At 37.6% G+C, this 22290-nt stretch overlaps 1 protein-coding gene across 6 annotated transcripts in view; it reads left to right on the forward strand.

The window, feature by feature from the left end:
* The window catches only part of NAALADL2 (N-acetylated alpha-linked acidic dipeptidase like 2), a 634909-nt gene that overhangs the window by 397620 nt on the left and 214999 nt on the right, over positions 1 to 22290 (forward strand). For all 6 annotated transcript variants that reach the window (XM_031047098.2, XM_031047101.2, XM_031047097.2 and 3 more), the window contains one exon: positions 11478 to 11573. In XM_031047098.2, coding sequence (XP_030902958.2) covers positions 11478 to 11573 — 96 coding nt within the window. The remainder of the gene's footprint in view (positions 1 to 11477; positions 11574 to 22290) is intronic.

Raw genomic sequence — 22290 nt, forward strand, 5'->3', positions numbered from 1 at the left:
ATACCTTATACAGTGTTTTAAAGCACTAAAAATTAAAACTAAAAGTAGGAAGCATCAAATCAGGAAATAAAACCATCATGCTGTATAATAGTTGTGATTATGAAAAACATTGTCACTGGAATTCTATTCTATGTGACAGTCACTATTACTATTATATGATTCTATGAATTGATGGCCTATTGCAGGACATTTTTAGGATAATCTTACTGGCACTGCATGTTTTCCATGCAACTTGAATGCTGACAGTTGATCATAAAATGTTACGAAGTGTTCTTGCATCATGCACATGACACATCCAAGAAAAGGAAAAGGTTCTCTTAAATGTAACGAAGCTGAACTGAGCCTTTCTATTTCTAAAGTTCTGAAAATTGAGAAAGATCCTCTCTGAGGGTTCCAGTTTTCTGGCTTTGGGCTGCTTCCTCTTACTTAAACTGCTGATTCTGCTTTCAGTTTAAAAAGCATCAAGGGAAAATTCTAGAGAAGAATAAAGCTATGCAAGTGTCCTGATGTGTTAAAAGTTGCTTTCTTTATGCTGAAGTCTGTGAATTTATAGCTTTACAGTTATTATTTCAATTCACTTATTATTGCAAGGGATAAAACATTAAGTTAAAAGAGATGAGAGTAAGTGGTTATTTTCTTTTCCTGTCTGATTACAGTTGGCTTGAGTTTTTCTGGCTACAGTTGAGTTGAATAATAAAATAAATCGTGCATCAGTGATTCCAATTCTGCCTTTTCCATTTTCTGTGTAGTGTGATTTGGCAGGCTTTGCTTATTTTGTCCAGCATCTGATGACATCACAAGGTTACTGAGCATCTTTACCAGAGTATTAAAAACGTAGATAGATTTGGTTTTGTTTCTTTTCTAAAAGTTCTTCAGTGAACTGAAATGGTAAAAATTCTAAAGAAAAGCTTCTTGTCAAAAACTCCTTCCAGCATGCCAGTTTCCAAGACATAGGGTCATTCTGACTTTGAATGAGATTTTTGACACACATTAGGCTGTGGCGACTGCAAAGACTTGCTTTCTAAAAAAAATTGGCCTATGCTTACAGCGAAAACCAACTTTTATATCACTTCATAATCCTTTGTGGATTTTTGGGGGAACATTTAATTAGATATCGAGAGCATTTGCTACAAAGGGAACAGGCAGCCTGCTAGTGAAGTGGAAAAGTATGCACTCTTCTGCAATATGTTTGCAGCTTTAAGGGCCTTTAATAGTGAGAAATCCTATATACTGTACATCAATCCCTGGTGTTATGCCATTGATTCAGTTTAACCCACACATCAGAGGACTACACTTTAGCTTCGATATGTTCTATGATGGATAATCCACTTTTTCAGTAAATCTGTTTGAAAATCTACTTCAGTCTGCTGCATCCTCTCAAACTAAAAGTACTCCAGATAGCCGATGATAAGCCATATTTTAGAATATGAGATGCTCTTTTCCATTGCTCTTTTTTTTAATCTTTGTTCCTGTCAAATCTCTGGTTCAATCTCTTACACCCTGCCAGGAAAAAAAAAAAAAAAAGGAAAGTGTACGGAGATGAGATGGTCTTTTAGCCCAGCTGAGGTGACACACCTGTTTCACAAAGGGATACAACTGTGTATTTGCTGCCAAAACATCATATGCTAATTGCTTGATGCTAGGGTAAAATGGAATGAAGAATTAGGGAGAACCTGCAGTGCAGATTTCACCAGTATGTTTGTTCTCACTGCTCTCTCTTTATCTTCTCTTGTGATGGGGTTTTTACCTTCATGTTACAACAAATTTTTGGCAAGTGCTTTGAATACAAATGCATGTAAGTCCTCATGCAGTTGTAAGCCTCTGGATTTCTGTGTAATAGTTTTGGGCACAGCATAACTTTATGATGTGCGCTCTGCAGGTAAAATCAAACTCCCAGCTAGATTTGCCTCCCAGGACAATTATGAAGGTAAGCACTGTCTACTAGCTTTGTGTTTTAGTCATCAGACACTGTGTGTTTGTGAGTGTTCCTCAAGTTGCTACAATTTTACTCTTCATAATGTTGTATTACAAAAAGGCAGAAAGTTAATGTGTAGTAGCTCATAGCACAAACATACGCACACACACATATATGTTCTCAGTCCTGATGCAGCAGAATCTTTATACCCCTAAATTCTCCTCTCCAAAACATTATTCTTTGGTCTGTGTGAAAAAATAAACAGCTTTCTCTTGACTTTCATCCTCCTTTTGTGTATTTGCTTTGCAGGCTTTAGCAGTGTTAGATTTTCATTTTTATACTGTTTGGCCTACCTGTACAAATTTCAGACAGTTTTTTACTCTCTGTTGTACCTTTCTAAGAGACTTTTGCTTTTGTGCAGTACAAAATTGGTGGCACAAATATTGTGAAGTGCTGAAGGGCGAAGCTTTCACAAATGTGGACAATAGAGTCAAATATAAGCAAGGGTGAAGTCAAACTAATTAAAGAACTTGAGTCTTAGGACTGTCTTTTACTAGATTGAGCGTTTTTGCTGGGTAGAGAAACCCCCACTGCATGTTCCTTTCAAAAAATGAACAAACGAACAAAACACACACAGAATTCTTGAGGTATTTGTGTATTATTCACCAGGTTAAGGACATAAGGATGTTTTCTTATAAATGGTGGGAATATTCAGCAGGCAAGAAAAATGTATTCAGGATGGAATGAGAACAGATTAAGGAATCATTAGTTACATAATTTGAGTTTCCTAACTGGTAATTGAACAGTTTCTAAAGTCATAGTCAAGAAAACAGGACTCTGTTGTAGATGCAGCATTGTCATGGCTTCCTAAACAAACAAATAAATAAATAAATAAATTGTTGCGTGTACCACAGAACTATTTCCAGTCCTTAAAACAGTGTGTGATAAAATTTGATCTCTAATGTCCTGGTATTTACTATGTTTTACACTCAATCACCAGAATTGCTGTGGGAATTTATTCATGATTTAAAAGGCATTGGTTGAAAGTTGGCATATAAATTGAAGGTACGCTGTAAGACAGTACACAAAGGATGCAAATTTAGTACCTTTAGAAGGTGAAGCATTATGTTCACTTAATTACTTGAGGAAGGACAACTTAGAAAAATGAGTCTAGTAAATCAGAAGTGAATTTTAGCGCAAGTGTCCATCATAAATAAGCAAGAGTAAGCTAGGTTAGGGGCTTTGACAGGTTTTTTCTGCATTTTCGATCCCCATTTAATTGATTCATAAATCAGTTAATTACTGTCACAAGACCCGAGGGCAGCAGGAAATTGGGTTCAAATTAAAAAGAAAAGGAGGCAATTTGTTTTAAGATTGAAAGTTGAATGTTCAATCGAAGTTTAATCAGAAATGACCCATTATTTGAAAAGTGGAACATCAATGTCTTTCTAATTTCACAGAATGCTTCATTAAATGAGTGTTGAAAAGATCAGGTTAACTGGTCATTCCAAAAGAAAGATGAGACAAATACAGAGTTTTGGAAGCCTGATTCCAAATTCATGTTACACAGGTTCCTATCTCTTTTGAAGAGCTCATAGACAAACCTAATCATTATGCTGGGAGCTAAAGAATTATTGGTGGGGTCATTTCTAGATTATACACATTGTATGATAAAAGCATAGCTTCATATCAGAAGAGCAAATGTATTTAATCCATTTAGTTAATGATGTATGTGAAGAACAATTTGCAAAGGACAAGAAAACAGCAAAGAGGGAATTTTCGAAAGCATGACTGGAAGTTGAGCCTCCTAAATTTTTAGAGTGATTCACAGTGGTTTGACCTTTAAAAGGTTTTTCCATAAATTGATAGCATCTTGAGAACATTCAGCTGCACAGTATGCAGAACACTCTGACCATTGTAAAGGGGAGGGTGATACTAGTGCCTGACTAGAAACAAAGGCAGATGAGTTTTGTTTAGGAAATGAGAGGGGGAGAATACAAGGACAATAGCTATAGCTGTAATTTGTACTGTGGGTGAAAAACATAAAGTTCATATATATATGTAGTTGGTTTAATGATCTTGGGATTAATATGTCTTTTTCTTAGTGTGTATATACTAGAAATGTGCTTAGCAAATTGCTGTAAAAAAGACTCAGAAAAAACAACCACAAACAAAACAAGCATAAAAACAACCACCAGAAAACACCCGTGTATTACTCTGAACTTGCTGAAAGAATAAATCAGGAGTCTGATTCAGTTTCTCTCTGTTGGAAAGTGTTGCTCATGCTGTTAAATGCTGAGAGGTACTCTTGAAACAACATCTAGACTCATTCCTCTGCCATGTGCTCCCTTGGATAAAAAGTGCGCTTCTGTTACTTGGACAGTTCCTGCAGCTTTCTCTGATGAGCTCAGTGCTTGAAAAAAACAATAAAAGACAAGAGAAACAGAGTATGTTTGCCTTTCAAGTATTTTTTTATGGAGGTGGGTTTTATGAAGAAAAAAATAAAGCAGCTGTTTTAAAGATATCCTTTCATAAGTGTAGAGTGAGATATCAGGAAGTTAGTTCAGGTAGTAAAATCTAGTAATCTTGGATTAACTATTTGCAAGTACTGTCTTTACACACAGAGAATAATATGTGTTATCTGTGGATATATACGAATATGTTAAAATTGCAGGAATTTGTTTTACTTCATATACACTTCATAGGGAAGCCTCTATGTTCTGGGCACAAAGCTTAATTGTGTAAAAATGTTCAAGCCTGCTTAAAGCAGTGATTCTGTATGACTCCTTTTCAAGATCTTAGCAAGCAGCTAAGGGTCTTGATTCCATCATGAGCAAAATGGCTTCCTCTTTTGATGAAAAAATGGGTTTGGATGTATTTGCTGGTCATTGTTTATTCACATTGTGTTCCTTTAAAAGGCTGCAACTGCTACATGTGTACCTTGCCGTCTGCTGTGGCCTTGACTAAGTTGGAAGCCTTTGGAAGGAGGGTTGCTTGCTCAGTGGCATTCAGAAGAGGAACATAATAATCCGTCAGTTTCTAGAGCATAGACGTGGCTAACAAAAGAGAGCTAAACTGTGCTGGTATGAGTGGGACAGTAATAAAAATCAAAAAGACCCCCAAGCCTTCAAGTACAGAAGGGACTGATGAGTAGAGAAAGGGCATATCTGTAGTCTGACCACAAGACAGGTGTAAAAAAAGTCAAACTCTTCCTGAGGTTCGTAGCAGAGACTGTGCTGAGTTTGTTGCAAAATGGGAAGTCAGTGTTGGACTGAGGAAAAACCTAAAGATAATGACTCCTTTTTTTCAGAGAAATAACAGGCAAAAGTTGTTTAAAAATTGTTGTTCTTTTTTTTTTTAATAAAGGCTGTTTTCTTGCATGCTGTTCTCATGAAACCTAGTTTTAAAGAAAAATAAAGTTTGTCTTTGAGATGTTCACCTCTAGGAAGATATCAGGACTAATCCACATCAGAGCTCTATCTGACTTGGGGCTGAATCCTAGCACTTCCTTTTGTTACTCATTTAGGACCAAGTATTTCTTTCCATTTAAGTGTTGTAAGAGGAGCAAAACCTGATCCACAAAGGCACCTAAATGAAGAGAATGAGTGTGAATGTAAGCTTGCAGTGTTTATCCCATTACTGAATGAGATATGAGTGAAAGATTACTAGAATACTAACCTGTGCCCCATAGGTGTGTTTGAGTAGGGTGGGATAAAAGCCAGTTAAGCAGCGTTTTCCTGCTTTGCAAACATCTGATCCACCAAGTTTTAGATTCCAGAGAAAAGTACTTGTCTAGATGGAGCAATAATCTGATCTTGTGTAGCAAATCTAATTCAGTAATCATTCCCTTCACTGACTTTCAGTAAGGTACTCAAGAATGAATATAAATAGTGTAATTCTTTGTAAGTTATTGATTGCAATTATGTGAATGATGATGAACAGCATTAGCACTACCATAGCGGAATGACAGTGTTCCTCAACCTTCCCCCAAATAAATGATATGGCTCTGTAAACTAGTGTGCAGACTTAAAACAAAGATGAATAGGTGTTATGAAACAAGCTTGAAGTATGTATTTTATCTTTATAATAAGTTACTTTGTGCAAAAAAAAACAAATGAACCAAATAGTTGAATGGAAGAATGACTTCATTTATTATTCTGGTGCTTCTCTGACAACACACAGATGAATCACTGAACACAAAAATTTGTATGAGTCAGTGCTATATTTATTTTTTTTTTCCCTAAAAAAAAAAAGTGATGGGAGCTTACAACCAGAAATAATCTTTTAGAAATGTATGGAATACTGAGAGAATACAGATCATGGAGGCATTAATTTATCAAAAAAAATCAACAAGCAAACCTAGCAGTAGTATAACATACTTTACCTACAGCAAAGTTAGCAGCAATGTAACATACGTTACCACACGTAACCATACCATACAACCATACTGAGTTTTCTTGAACGTCTTGAATGTCATGTCTATGAGCCATGTAACGCTTTTCAAAAAAGCTTAATTTAGTTGTGAATGTACTAGTTCAGGAGGTGGATTGGGCATCTGCAGGGAGCTACTCCTACACTGCGTGCTTTTGAGAAGAGCATATTGCTATACCACATCACTGCTATGATTATGAGGAATTCGTGTCTCATGCTTGTTTGGGAAGAGAGCTAACAGTGCTGTGCAAAATTAAGAACTACCTCTTGGATCCATGTGATGTACTGCATTGTTTAGTACAAATATAATTCTGATTCAGCAAACATATATCAGATACCACCGTTTTATCTCCAGAGTTACATAAGATACTTAATATTGTTTGTTTCAAGGAAGAGGGTAAGAGTTTTTCTCTGCTTCTTCGTAACTTCCTGTGATTGAATTGAAGTTAACAGCTCTTTTCACTAAAGTACTATTTTTCTTCAGTCTTTTTATGGCTTAGAACCCAGCATGCAAAAGGGTATAGCTCAGTCACATAAGAAGAGCTTATGCAAGCCAAAACAAAGCATCTAAATTGTTTGTCTCTCTCATTTGCTCATTTCCTGATGTTTAAAACAATAAACCCTGCAGTATGTTTTTAGCAAGTGGTAGTGTTTTCTAAAAGGTAGTGTCAGCCTTACAAATCAATCAGATTTTTAAAATATTTTTTAACCAAAGCTTTATTTGGCCACTGCAAATAACTTTATGGTGGTTGAGAAATGTGTTTGGCATCGTTACCAGGTTTAATGACCCTAAAAAGGGGCTTCACTTCTTGCAAATACAGAGTATGAGTACTTTTTTGAGTACAAGGACAGAAGCTATTGAAGACCAATGTATATCAAGAGAAGGAAAGTGAAGTATTATTTTAGTAGATATAGGAAGCTGGCATTTGAAAAGGACAAGTTTTCCGAACATTATCAATATTGCCTTACAGTCTTGGAAATAATCTAAACCAGAAAAAATATTCAGCTTAAATACAGGACCATGGGCTTCTGTGAATTTTATTTGGAATTCAGTCTGAAAAGACTCCAGGCATTTTTCAAAATTCTGTTCACAAAGATGTAATCATAGTATAATCTCATTATGACTTTGGCATGTCTGAGACAGGGATATTGTCAGCTGCTTATTGCTGCTAGTACTATTTTATATGTAAATTCATAGACCATGAAAGTTACACTCAGAATTGGGGTACTCTTATATTGGGTCCTATGTAAAGCTCCAGAACTAGCATATGTAAAATGTATGATCATGAATCTGAAAAATACATTCATTTTATGAGTCTCATTCCATTGCTTAACCTTTCTTAGTGGATATGTTTTCTTATATTCTTATTACTTTCCCACCAAACCCCAAAAGCAGTGTCATTTAAAAGATGCATGCAAAATGCTAGTTCTAGGACTAGCCTAACTTGATCTGAAACTGCATAATTCCCTGGAGACTCTGCCAGGGCTGACAAAGAAAGGACAGGACTAGTTTCCCAGCACTCTGATGCAAAGACTTACTACAGGGAAGTATGTTAATGAAAAGCTTGAAATCTCTCTGCAGTCCTAAATTGATCCCTCTGTTAAGTCTGTATGTAATTCTGTGTGGCACACAATGCATTGTACACTAAATATGAAATACAATAGAGGAATTTAGGGTATTCTCTGAACACAATAATCTATTTAGGTTCTGGCATCCAAAATTAAAATAAAACCCCAGAATAAGATTAATGGTCAAGGAAAGATTTAGATCATCTAAAAGGAGATGCTGAACTTAGTTGCCTGGGGATAATCAGAGTTTGGCAGAAGGCTTGAGGTGATGTTTTGTTCCTCCTTGAGATGTAGGTAAATGCAGTGGATGCATCTCTGCATCATGGATGATGTTTCTGTGTCAGAGTTCAGTTTGACAAATATGTTTAGTAGAACTGTTCAAAGCTAGTGTATTTTAGAATGGTGTGATACTCATGCACTAGCGCATACTCCGTCCGATCACTGAAATATCTTTGCCTATGTTTTCTGTGCTTTTATACTGAACCCATTGCTGTTGGTGAATAGTGTATTCAAATTATGCTTACCAAATTAAGCCTTTCAGTCCATCAAGATGTACCTCTACACTTATTTTTATATCAGGTGGGTATTAGATGGGCACTAGGTTCCTAGCTTTTCTGAGGCAGGTATTTCAAGTCAAGTCTTAAAAACAAAACTAGGTGTGCACCTGTCATGGTTTGAGCATGTTTTGAGGGTGTTTTTGTTCAAGGTTTTTTTTTTCAGCCAGGTGGAGGAGGGGAGTCCGGGAGGAAGGAGGGACAGGACACCTGACCCAGGCTAGTCAATGAGGTATTCCATACCATAGCACGTGATGCCCAGGAGGCATACTGGGAAGGAGAAAGCAGGAGGGGTAGAGCTCTGGAGGAAAATGGAGGAGGGAGCACATGGTGCTCGGCCGGGCAGGGTGGAGTGAGTTATGGGTCGGTGGCTGGTGGGGTGTTGTATTCTCTTCACTTGCTGTTTGCTGTATCATTATTATTTGTAGTAGTAAATGGCAGTAGGGGTTTTGTGTTATGCCTTAGCAATTAAACCGTTCTTATCTCAATCCGTGGGGGCTACGTTCTTTGGATTCTCCTTCCTAACTCTCCGGGAGTTGGGGGACTTGGTTTAAACCACGACATTTTTGGCGCCCAACGTGGGGCCCGAGGGTTTGAGATAAGAACAGATCTGAGCGGATTTATGGTCTCTTGTCACAATGCTGATTTATTGGCTCTTAGAGGTTTTTCTCTGGATCTCGCTGTTTCGGGATTTTGCCGGGTACTTTGTGTATGGATTGGATGTGTTTGAGGCTTGGGCTAAAGCTTTTGTTTCACTGTACTTTGTGTCGGAGGCTTGTAATACGGTGGGGCTCCGGCAGCAGGGGGGGATGGACATGGCCGTGGACTTGGACTTGTACCAGGCCTTCCCACTGCTCTTCGCTGTCCTTGTCCTTATCCTCGTCGTCGTCTGTGTGGAGCTGCGTGAAGCCAGGAAGGAGCGGCCCCGGGAGCTGCCGGCAGCTGAGGCTGCCAGGGAGAGCGGCACGGGGAGCCAAACGGCTGTGGCAGAGCAGCGGGAGCAGGCGGGGGAGGAGCGGAGCAGGGCGGTAGCTGAGCAGCGGGATCAGGCAGAGGGGGGGGTGAGTCCCGCGGCCGTTCCCGACCCTCCGACGGCCGAGAGTGTCCCCCGGAAGTCGCCCGCCGAGCCCCAGCAGGATGCAGGAGACCACGCAGCACTTCCCAGCAAGGCAGAGAAGGAGGATCCGGTCTCAGGAGAAGAGAAGCTGGTGGTGGGAGAGCTGGCAAGCAGGGCAGCTACATCAGCCCCAGTGACAAGTGCAGCAGCATCATCTGAGAGTTCTGATGGTTTTGAATGGCTTTTGGGTGCCCTTGGGACCTGCCTGCTGATTGTGATGGTGGTTGGCATGTTGGCCCATACACAGAGTGTGTTCTACCCACAATCATTTTGTCTGATCCCAAAAGTTAAGCAGAGTCAGGTTTGGGTCTTGTCTAGGGTTAGACAAGGATATAGGAGCACCAGGAGACTGTCCCCAAGGCTGGACAGTCGTGAGTGGCAGGGCATGTGGGACAGTATGGCCAGGTATCTGATCCACTGGGCCCCTCCAGTGCTTTGGAAGCATTGGAAGTGGAAGGCAGCTGTATGGAGTCCCCAGCAGCAAGCTGTAGAACTGCTAAAGGGGACGGTGAATGATTTTGAGCCTGGTGGGCCCAGATACTTCAGGCCATCATTCCAGAGATGCAACATAGAGATGTCTCATGATCGAGGGGTGGACTTAAGAGTGATGGTGTATTGAAAATGTGAGATCTGGGCATGACGTGAATGGTATGGAATAAGGGGTGGATAATGTCATGGTTTGAGCATGTTTTGAGGGTGTTTTTGTTCAAGGTTTTTTTTTTCAGCCAGGTGGAGGAGGGGAGTCCGGGAGGAAGGAGGGACAGGACACCTGACCCAGGCTAGTCAATGAGGTATTCCATACCATAGCACGTGATGCCCAGGAGGCATACTGGGAAGGAGAAAGCAGGAGGGGTAGAGCTCTGGAGGAAAATGGAGGAGGGAGCACATGGTGCTCGGCCGGGCAGGGTGGAGTGAGTTATGGGTCGGTGGCTGGTGGGGTGTTGTATTCTCTTCACTTGCTGTTTGCTGTATCATTATTATTTGTAGTAGTAAATGGCAGTAGGGGTTTTGTGTTATGCCTTAGCAATTAAACCGTTCTTATCTCAATCCGTGGGGGCTACGTTCTTTGGATTCTCCTTCCTAACTCTCCGGGAGTTGGGGGACTTGGTTTAAACCACGACAGCACCAAAAAAGCAATGTAAAGAAATATTTTTCTTTTTAGTTCAGTTGCTTTATTTTACCAATATCAGGAGTATATGTTTAAAATAATTTCAGTTTTAGGCATCTGTGCTCCTCTGAGGTTTGTTGTTTGGGGTTTTTTAAAATTGTTTTGCATTTTTTCAGTTCACGCCTGGGTTTTAGTTTGCTGTTGCCTTGTGACAGCAAATATGTAGCCTAACTTCTTGCTTTCTTATGGTACAAGAAGATACAAACATCTTGTACAAATAATATATTAAGATAGCCTAGTTATAAAAAGAGTGGTCAACCTGAAGAATATAATTCTAGGGAATTCAGCAAACTTCCATATTATGTAGATTATATTACTGTATACAGAAGTACGATGATTGCGTAAGATAAAAGTATATTCTTTGATTAATGTATTACATTTCTTCTGAAGACTAAATCATAGCAAATAAAATGTCTGATTCCTGCTTAGCTCCAAATGAAATGTGTGGATATTTTTTCTCCCTCAAGGCACAATTTTTAGCTGCTTTGGTAAGCATAATTACAAAGACAACTGCCATTCAAGAAATAAAGTTGTAAGACTTAGGGTTTTTTTTTCCTGTTTCAGGGAATTGGAATCAGTTAATTAGATCAGTGAAATAAGTTTAATAATTGGCAAAGCTTAAGAGCAATTTGAAGGGTTTTTCAATCTCTCAAGAAAATCCAATAAGCATTCGAAAGAAAATCAATGTGGAATCGTAAAAGGCTTCTTGTTCCTTTCTCACAGAATTCCAGCTTTCTTTCCGAAGCTCTTTTTCCTGTACATACAACAAAAACTGAAGAGCTGGATCCCTCCTTCAGCCTGCACGAGACCATTGCAAAGGTAACAGAAACTGAGATCTCATTTATACATTATTTCCTTCATGTAGCCAAATTTGAATTTATTTATAGTTTTGAAAGAGAATATATTTTTTTTCTTCTGTATACTTTGAATGTAGTTAAAATTTGTGGAGTTTTTTTTCATTCAGGTTCATCTTTGGAAAACACTGTTACATTGGTCAACTTGTGTGAGCAAAACCCTTTTATGTGCAAATGTTTCATTTTCTGTGATTCAGTTGTATTTTGCATGGTTCACATTACACTTCCTGGCGTGAGTGCAGGGCATTAAACCTCACTAGATGGCAGGAAATAGCAGGTATGTTGCTGTCAATTTTGTCCTTGAAGAGGGCTCTCTGAGAGCACCTTCACATGCACTTTATGAGCCGCCATTAGGATGCTCACATGGAGGAAGGGGTGACCATCTCAGGAATTCTGGAGAATGCTCTACAGAGGGGATACTTCCACAGTTAATGTGTTCTGACTCCCTTCTTTTCACTCCAATACTCCCTCCATGTTATTTATTAATACTCTTTGCTCTGGACTGCTCTTTCTTTACTCTGTCCAGTCAGCAAGCCCAATTGTTGTAAAGACACATGACTGCAACTGAGTCAAGCTTAATGTATATGTGCACTTCTTATACATGGATTTCTTATAAACCTGAGCTTTGTAGACCTCACAAACAGATTTCGGAGCTTCTTATTTGGAGCTACTTCTCTTGGAAAAGCAGCTACTGTTAAAACATTTCTTATGGCAATAATAAAAATAAATTTACAAAGATCAGGCATGCAGATTTAGCGTAGAGGTGGATCAGCATCTTTGGCAAAATAGGCAGTGACTGATGTTGGGATTTTTAGGGGTTTATTTGTTTGTTGTGGGTTTTATTTAAAAAAAATTAAACACATATTCCTAGACATTGTTTTGAAGCTTGTCAGATACTGACAGTTAAGGAACAACCATAAAACAAGAGTCTTCTCTGAAGCCCTTTAAATGGAAGTGAAGGCATTTTAAGCCATCCTTCGTGCCAAAGTAACTGAAAACATTCACCAGATTTCTTTCCAAGGACTGAGGGAACTAGTGTGTGATTATTTACTACACAATTGATTTGTGATTAACTAACTAGTGTGTGACGGGCCATATATAATCTGAATCATCTATATTTTTGTATTTGCTATGCAGTGTATGAGCAGAGAAAAATTTTTATTAGATGGATGACTTGAAGCATTTTTATCCTGTTTAAATCATTACACATTATTTTAAGTGCAGTCATTGACCATTACAATTTTCTTTGACAAACCTTGATGAAAATTGCATTAGGATATGACTGTATTTCTGTTTTGGTTTTCAGACTGTAACCCAGGATGCTGTTATAAAGATGAATAAATTGCATAAAAATTAATATATGCAACAGTGAAGTGAGGCCCTTAGCTGGCAGTTTTGTCATCTTTACCCTAGCTTAATTATCTTGAAGTAGTTTCTGAATAGCTTGAAGAGCAAAAATTTTCTAAATTTCATCTGTTGTTTATGCTTTTTTCTAGCTAGTTGTTTCCTTGTGGTTCACTCTACTCCCCCCTCTCAGTGTCCGAGCCAGCACTGCCTTTCTCTTCTCCTGCAAAATGGGCTTCCCTTTGTCCCTCCTTTATCCCAGTGTTTGCCATCTGTTCCAATTTGAAAGCATTTCCAATGTGAAATGTCCAGAAAAGTATACAGTATTTTATACAAAGCTATAGTATAGCCTTGTGCTGTAATATTTATCCAGCTTCATACCTGAGGTGATGTCATATCAACCTTTTCCTTGGTAAGATCTTCTTTCAGCCCTATGTTTGATTCTAGTGGCCGCATGTTAGTGCAGACAAGCTGCTGCATATGCATTCTGAATTCTAAAGAGTCATCTTAATTTTAGAAATTCTGTTTTTTACAACCTAAAAAGTTTCTGGGACATTGCTCATGGTGATGGTTTTTCCTGTCTCCCTTATCAAAACTAAATATGTCCTGTGTATGCTGTGCACATAGTAATTCTCAATGTCAGCCCTTTAAGGAGGGGAAATAGGGGGAAATTAATGATTTTTTTTTTCTTTGTGATAAAAAAAATATCAGTTTGGCTTTAATGAAAACATCTGTAAGTATTAAAAGAAAGGAAATTTGAGTTATATGGAGGTACAAATCTTTTAAACAGTATCGAATTTACACACTTCAGTTGATCAGTTATCCATGGGCAGTGTATGAGTGCTAGCAGAATTCTAGGTAGTATACTGTGCACATGAATGATGCATGATGTTTTCTGCTTCCACATTTTTTGGTTCTAGTAAAAAGTGCATTGTTAAAAACATTTTTTCTATTTATCAGTTACTGTATAGGCCTGATGGTTGTCTTTGAGCTCATACAGGTGAAATTAAATAAGATACATTTTTATTTAAGTGAGAGAGGTAGATAAAGTACAGAAATGTTATATATCCTGAAATACCATTTGTCATGGGTTCAGCAGTAGCTCATGCTCTGCCAGGGAGGAGGGAGAGATAGGGCGCCTAGTCTGGGCTAGTCGGGGAGGTATTCCATACCACAGCACATCCTGCTTGGGGAGGGAACTGTAAGCTGGCCGGGAGGGGAGGGTGAGCACTCTTCTGGGCTGGGCTCATTTTGGCGGGTGGTATCGTATTCTCTCTCCTTGTTTATTTCCTCTAACATTTATTTGTTAGCGGTAGCAGTAGTGATCTGTGTTATACCTTAATTGCTGGACTGATTTTACCTCAGTCCGTGGGAGTTGTATTCCTCCGGCTCTCCTCTCCATCCCTCCGGGCGTGGGAAGGTGGGGGGGGGGGGGGAAACAAAGGAGTGTGTGGTACACTGCGGGAGACTGAGGTGGGGTTTTAAACCACGGCACCATTTAATCTTATATCTTTGAAAACAAGAGTTTTGTTGGGTTTTATAAGCAAGCTAAAAGGAAAACCATTTTCATATTCATTAAACTACAGAAATTCTCATGCAGTTCTCTCAGCACCTTGAAAACCTTACAGTTTGAGTGATCAAGACTTAGTTTCTTACTGGAGTCCTTAAAGTAGAAATATTAACTGGATATGGGATTTAAATAAAATGCGATAACTTATTTAATGCTATAACTTATTTAGTTAAAACTAAGCACTCTAGATGCTTTTCTTTAATCTGAAACCTTCATGTTTCCATTGTGGTATTGTGAACAGATGAGGCCAAGCTGTATCTTCAAAAGGCTATAAATCTCTAGCTTTATATTAAATTACTCATACTTAAAAAAAACAAAATCCATAGTGAGAAAGTAGCTCATAGTTAGAGAATTTAGACTCCTCAGTTGGAACTTAATGCTCCTCAGCAGGTGCATGCCAACTGACTGTACATGCTCCATTGCAATTGCAAGTAACATAGGTATCATAACTGCTTCTGAAATTCGAACTTGTAATTTCAAAAGACTTTTCACATAAAACTTTTTCATGTTTAAAATATTCAAATATAATGAATTAAACAGTAATTTTATTGTTTTGTTGTTTATTTTATTTAGAAATGGTTAATGAATATATTTGAAACTGTATCTTTTTATTCTTGAGACCAAACGTATTTTATTAAAATTTTTGACAGAATAACAATGTCATATTCCAAACTGCATTAGTCACATAAATATCTGGTTATTTTAGCACTATTTATCTAAATATCAAATATTCAAACCCTTTTTTACAGAACTAGAGTAGTACAAAACACTGTTAATGAGCTATAATGACATGGAAGACTATGAAAATCTTCATCGTTTATCAAGTTTTCCATTATATTAGATTGTAGAAGTTAAAATTGTAGGAAGCTCAAGTTGAGAAAAGACCTGTAAGATTTTGGAGATGCAAATCTTGGAAAATAAATCCACAATATTGTAGGTTGGTAGTTGTCAGCTTATTGTTGACTAACATTCTGCCGTATCTGAAGTAAAGATTTTGTGATGTCTAAAGTGCTGTCATGAGATTAGGATTAGACCCAGGAAATCCTATGATGTGCTCATATATTAATGTAATTCCTTCTGCTTCAATGATTGCTAATTTAACTATAGCATCCATGTTCAGTAAATAACTTTTAAGAATAACTTTTGCTTCCATTAATAGTCCTTGTATTTTGTTTCCTTTGGCAAATCTTAATGACCAAATAAAATTATGCTTAAACAGGAAAGAAAATGTGAAGTTTCATAGCACTAAAAAAAATCCATTTTCCATGTGTAGAAGTATGTATTTTACAGCTGCTTATGTGAGAGACTTTGTTTTCAAAATTGCAGACTCAGTTCCTTTAGTGACCAGCTGAGAAGAACCAAGGCATTCCTTACAGCTGAGTGTTGCAGGACAAAATTTAGTGGTATCTCATGTGAGATTTGCAGACCTTGTAATTTCAAATGTGTTTTATAATACCCATATCAAGTGTTAAAATGGAGAAACGTGTATCTGTGTGACAGAGAATGGATTTTCCCATCAGACTAGGAGAAGTCAGGTGAAACTCCATTGTTACCAAATGCATAATTGGAAAAGTATGTGTTGTTCTTCAGGAAGTTTCACCAGTGTTATTCAGCACAATTTTTCATGGTAACTAGTCAGTTGGAGTTATTAACAATTTTGAAAATACTGAAGTATGCTCACTAGAGTAGCCTAATAAGGCTCGGATTATGCAGTTCTAAAATCTTTAATGGCAGTCCCCCAACAGGGAGTGCCACTGGAGCCACTTAACCAATATCAGACATGGAATAATAATAAACAGTTATTGATTTTTACTTTGGCAGGCACCAAAGTGTTGAAAGGTATGCCAGAAGCAACATAATTGGTTTTATAATGAGTTATGGGTGCTGGCAGATAACTCTTGAGAAAACTATTAGTGATTCTCATTATTTTACACTTCACTATGGAGCTGCATAAAGCAGAGCTAACAACCATAATGGAATTAACTTCTAAACATTAAATAAAACAACGATAGGAAGAAGTGTTTCCATTTTTATTTGGAATAAGGTGTATTTTTGTAACACACTGTGTTTTTTCCAGTTTTTTAAAAGATAAGCACTTCCAGGAAGATGACAGGCAGATCCTTTTCTTGAGGCAAATGAAATAAAAGTACTGGACTGCAGGGCTAATGGTAGATGAGATTCACATTTTGACCACAGATAAGGTACAGCAGAGGGATATTGGTTTCAGGAATGCTCTAACAGGTTCATTTGAAGCATGGGAATGAAATATATTCCCACTTAACTGTAGTCTAGTCCCATTAATTCCCTAATGCAAACATAGGGAATACCTATTCATCTCAACAATGCAATGATATCCATAACATTGATAGTTTCTTTCTCTGTAATTTCCAAAAAAAATTAACATATCTGGTTTGATGAATATGTTACTTGTGCTAAATATTTTCATCTTCCTGCATGGTATCTGTGAATGAGCTTTTTTTTTTCTTTGTGCTTCTGTACTGCAAAAGCAAAATATATGGTTATATATAAAACTGATATATGGGATTACAATAAATTGCTGAAATATTCAATTTATTAAATTAAAGTTTATTAAATATATCTAAATTAGCATGAAGGTGGCAAACCCTTACAATGCCAAAGACTGAGAGTGCAAATTTTTATTCAGTAGAATAATATTGTCAAGAAAAATATTAAAGCTCTTTCCTGCCAGAGTTCAAAATTGCGTTGTAGCCAACCAGCTTGAAATTTCTTTGCATTTCATTGCAGCATCTGTTGTAGTTTTGGCAGGGATGCAATCCCCATAATATGAAATGGAAACACTTTCACAAACCATGTACCACATGTCTGTGCTTCAGAGATTTACCAGAAACGTTTCTGCCAGTATGTTATTACTGGCATAGCTATTAGCAGAGTACCTTCACATTCATGTGTTGTTCCAACTACATGCCCTTTTCAATATCAGATTGTTCTTGAAAAAGCTGTGTGGCATTGTGCTTAGGCATCCCAGGGACCTCTGCAGCAGGGCAGCTGTACATTTGGATTTCCACTGATATATCTTCCATTCTCATTTAAAAATTTCCTCTGTGTGTAACTAGAGGATTTGGCAGAATTGTTCAGCGTTTCCAAACAGCAGACACACAGTATTATTCCAGTCAGAGTTACAGCACTTAAAGTGTTAAAGTGTTTGTGTGGCGCATGCAGAATGAATCTGAAATACTCAGAATACAAAAGCCTGATTTACACAGTTATGTTGCATATCCAAGGCAAGCTCAGAAAACCCTTTATCCTTGAAAGGCCCAGGCAGATATACGGCAGCCTCCACCTGTATCAGTATATGGTGTGCTAACTGGAAATTTTTGCTGTATGCCATGATTTCCATAATGAAAATGTGACACTTTGGAGTGTCAGTTTTCACAGGTAATTTCTCCAGTTGACTTTTTTCAGTGTTGTATGCCTCGTTACATAGTTTTTAACTTCCCTGTCTTCAGTCATATGTGCCAGTTTTACATTAAAAAAAATGGTATATTTCATTTCTCCATTTCTTCATCATCATACCGCCTAAGACAATAGTTCTGCACAGGCAAACAGAATTCTCATGTCTTTTTAAAGACAAATTATGCTATGATTTTGTACTTTGGAAACAAATTATCCAAGCCTCCAGCCAACAAACAGGAATATGGACCCAGGGGTAGGTGACAGAGGTGCTGAAGGTAACATAACGGAAGCAAGGGTCTCAGTGTATGCAATGAACACCAAACTGGGGACCTGATCAGTATCAGTATTTGAGAAAATCTGCTGCTGATACTGAATTTTTAGATGTGTAGTTTGAACTTGTTTTGGACATACCAGAATTGTCTGCAGTATCTGTTGGATTCTCTGTCATGCATAAAGCACCTGGATGGGCGTTTTGGCCTGAGAAATTGCAGGATTACTTGGGTCAGCTCTTAGTTTTTCTGTTTGTGCTCCCACAGCTGGCAGCAGTTCATGGTGTTTCAGCACCTCTCATCTGCCCTAAGATGGTGTAGCAGCGTAGGTGTAGCGTAATGTGCCGAATACCAAATACTCTCTCTGGGGCTTAAATGACTTCCTTTGCTTTAGTCATCAGCCTCTCTCTGGGCATCTAACTGGAACTTACAGTTTAATGGTATTTGAGATGTGCAAACTGTTGTCTGTGGTGACAATGACTGAATTTGCACAAAAACACCCTTATCCAAGTTTTTCTGCGAAGAAGCATGGGCATATTTTACAGAAATGTTTTGATTTAACACATATTCTGTTAAGCACATGAAAGAGAGTTTTTGTTTTACCTTCAGCCTTATTGCATGAAAGAACATATAATCCAGTTCAAGCAGAGGGTAAATATAAACCTGCTGAAATTTTCCTTCTAACAGTGTGTATTTTATTCTGTAGCTATTGTCAGCAGCAATAAAAACAAGAGCTTATCTACTGATATAAACTTGCACAATAACTTTGGGGATGCTGTATGAATTGTGGTGAACAGGAAAGCATTCAAAGGGAAAAATCTGTCTGGGGATTTTCTCAGCATTAGATGTGAGAGAGGTGACTTTGCTGTTAAAGACATGAGGTGTTCTGACAGACAGTCATACTGTGTTTGGCCAGACACCATATTCTCTATGTGCGCTAGCTTAGGGTAGATATGCTTGGAATTCTTCAGTAGTTCTTTGTTCCTAAAAGCAAGTAGCCTGAAGGACTCTTCACTTTATACTTAAATTCCAATGGATAAAAACTAAGTAATAAAAATAAGCTGAAATTGCAGAACCCCTGGTAAAAATTTGATGAACCAGCTGCACTGTCCAGCACAACTTCACTTGGTTCAGTCAAGTAAATCAGCTTCATTCCTCTATACCCCTGAAATCCTACATGTCTTTTCTGCTAAGAATTCCTCCAAAACGGAAGTGTTACAGGACGGAACTAACTGCATTTCCTCCTACGTTGTTTATTCATGGAAAGATGTCAAGAGTTGACAATTCCAAAATTGTTTGTGGGCTTCATTTTGAGTAGCTGGAATTTAATGTTTTCAGTTGAAAGAATGGTGACAGCTATGAAAATATCAAAAAGACCCAGGAAACTGTGACTCCAATAAACAAAAGAAGGTGAATGAATGAGAAAACATAGACATCATTAGTAGCATGGTTCATGTGGAAACCATTCCCATGGATTGTCTGTGTACAATCCTAATTGTTCAATGCTCTGAGTGAATGAATTCTAGATACCTTAAATAATTTTGATATTGCAGTAAGTTCTTGAAAAAAAAAAATAAAGTTAGCTTTGGCTTCTATCTGAATGTTTCTTAACCAGATTGCTGTTTAGAACCACACAGCTCCTGAATTCTTCTTTTAGACCTAAATATTACTCAGTTGCTTTCAAGATTTGTCTGCCAACTGTCAGGAAAATTAAAAAAATCATTGCATCATTTTTCAAGCTGTAGTTGCAGTGTAAGTGAAGTAAGCAAATACATGTCTACTTCAGCTGATCCAATCAAAACACAGCATAAACATACAAGTTCATACATAATGTATCACTTTAAATCTTAAGATAAAACCCCAAGATTGGTGTAGTTTGTACATTTTACACAAGGTGTGTTTTCCTCCAAATTACAGCCATCTCACTAAGCAAAAGAAAATAAGGTGGGAATAAGAGGAGAAGCAGTTTAAGCCCAATTTTATATAGTAGAAAATTAAATAGCTTGGTTCAAAAATTATACTTACAGTAACTGAGCAACTAATTCTCAATACCTGAATTTAGCATTAACTTTTAGAATATAGTGATTCGTCTGACACTGTTCTTAAAGAATGGGGCATAATTCAAAGCTGAATCTAGATTTCTGACTTTGGAATTTAGCACCTACTTGGGATTTGATAGAATTACAGCTACTGGCTGTGACCAACTGGGAATTTTTTTGCTATGTATTGAAGCCATGTGAGTGCCTGTGTTACTGGGACTTACCTGGCTTGGAAAGAAGTTACGCTGCCTACGGCAATACCTTCATTTGCAGTGCCTTGGTTTAGCTATGTTGAGAATTGTGATCTGACTGTGTCTCAGGCTGATTGCTGAGTGCTTCATAGATGACAGGCTCTCGGCAAAAATGTTCATGACAGATGTCTTTTTTCTGTTGGTTGATGATCATGACTGTGTGGAGAAGCCACTGGATATTTATTACATAAGTCAAATTATTGTTTACAATTGGTCCAATAGTGGCTTTCTACTGTGTGATGAGAAAGTTTATTTTATATCCATTGCTTTTATGTTGAAAATGTAAGTTTGTTATGAAGGGTAGTGAATAATGAATATGCATGCATTTTTTTAAGGAATGTCAACGCGTGTTTATAGAATCATAGGATCATTTGATTTGTATTCAACCACTGAAAAAATAAATCTGAAGCTTTCTGCTCTAATAGGTAGAAATATGCCTGGTGTTATTTGTATTTTCCCCCATGTTTCCCGCTTCACACAGTTACTGAATTTATCAGAGTATGATTTTATTAATCCTTCAGTATTACTACAGACATTTGTTATTGGTTACCAAATACTTCATCTGCCAAAGATGCAATCTTTATTATTGGCATATATGTACTGAATTTGGTGTGCAAGTGAGATGGGGTTTTCTTTAAACAAGACGCTAACATTCTATAAGGATAGTTCCTTTGGTTACTCTTAAAAGTATCTTGTCTGTTCTATTAGCTCACTGTATTAGCTCTTTTTTGTCTTGGATCTTTTGACATAGATGTCAAATCAGACAATCCTTTTCCCAGAGTGTGCCTCTTAAAACACTAGTTTCTACTAACAGTACTGTAGTAATGACTGTTTTCCCTTTATTTTTTTTCTTTAATGTACCATAATCAAGCTTGAATACGAGTGAATAGAAGATAAAGTCAATGAAACAAGTATCTGTTTAAGTGCTTTTTAACAATAGATGAAAATGGCTTCTAAAGTACTGTGTATTAATTTGGTTTGTAAACAACTTGCAAAAAGACCTAAGATGTGTGTTTATTTGTTCATATTATTTTTTAGTCTATACTCAGTTATACAGTGTATTATTGACATATTTTTTCAGTTGCAGATTTGAGTTGTTCAAGCCAGAGAAGAAAAGAAACTGTTACAAAGGTTATAAAACTGAATATGCAGAAAAGGTGATTCTATAAATCTTTCTAAATATTTGTCAGGTCAGGTGTAGAATATCTGTTAAAAAGACTTGTTAAATTTTTCGAAGGTTAGTCCCTAATTCCCAGTCAAGAGCCAAAATAAACAGATAGAACTTCAGATTTCAGTATGCTGCACCATGAAATTCTGTACTTGCATTTTACAGTTCAATTGTTTTATAAAAGCAGTTACTTCTCTTCCCCAGACAAGAAGGGATAGCCACCCTGAAAGAGCTTAGTCTTAAGTATGTAGTGTAGGAAAGCAAAACCTTGACTGCATTCCTGCTGAATAAAGGTCACTGCTTAATGACTGAATAGGGCTTTCTGGCTGCCAGTCACATGGTAATTCAGGGTATTCCTGCTTGGATAGGAAAAAGGGGCAGAGGCAAATAACATTATACTTCCACTGGTCAGTTTTGCCTTCAAGACTTAGAAGTTCAAGTATGATCCTTTCCATTTCAGTCTGAGTCCAGCAGAATAGATTCGAGCCCATGTGTTGACATAACGTGCACAAGATTTAGTCAAACAATAGGAGTCATAGCTAGCAAGCAGTTCCTTGGGCCATGGGCTGGGTACTGTAGCAAACCAACCATAAAATCAAAGCAGTA

The sequence above is a fragment of the Melopsittacus undulatus genome, chromosome 6 (assembly GCF_012275295.1).
Source record: "Melopsittacus undulatus isolate bMelUnd1 chromosome 6, bMelUnd1.mat.Z, whole genome shotgun sequence".
NCBI classification, from domain to species: domain Eukaryota; kingdom Metazoa; phylum Chordata; class Aves; order Psittaciformes; family Psittaculidae; genus Melopsittacus; species Melopsittacus undulatus.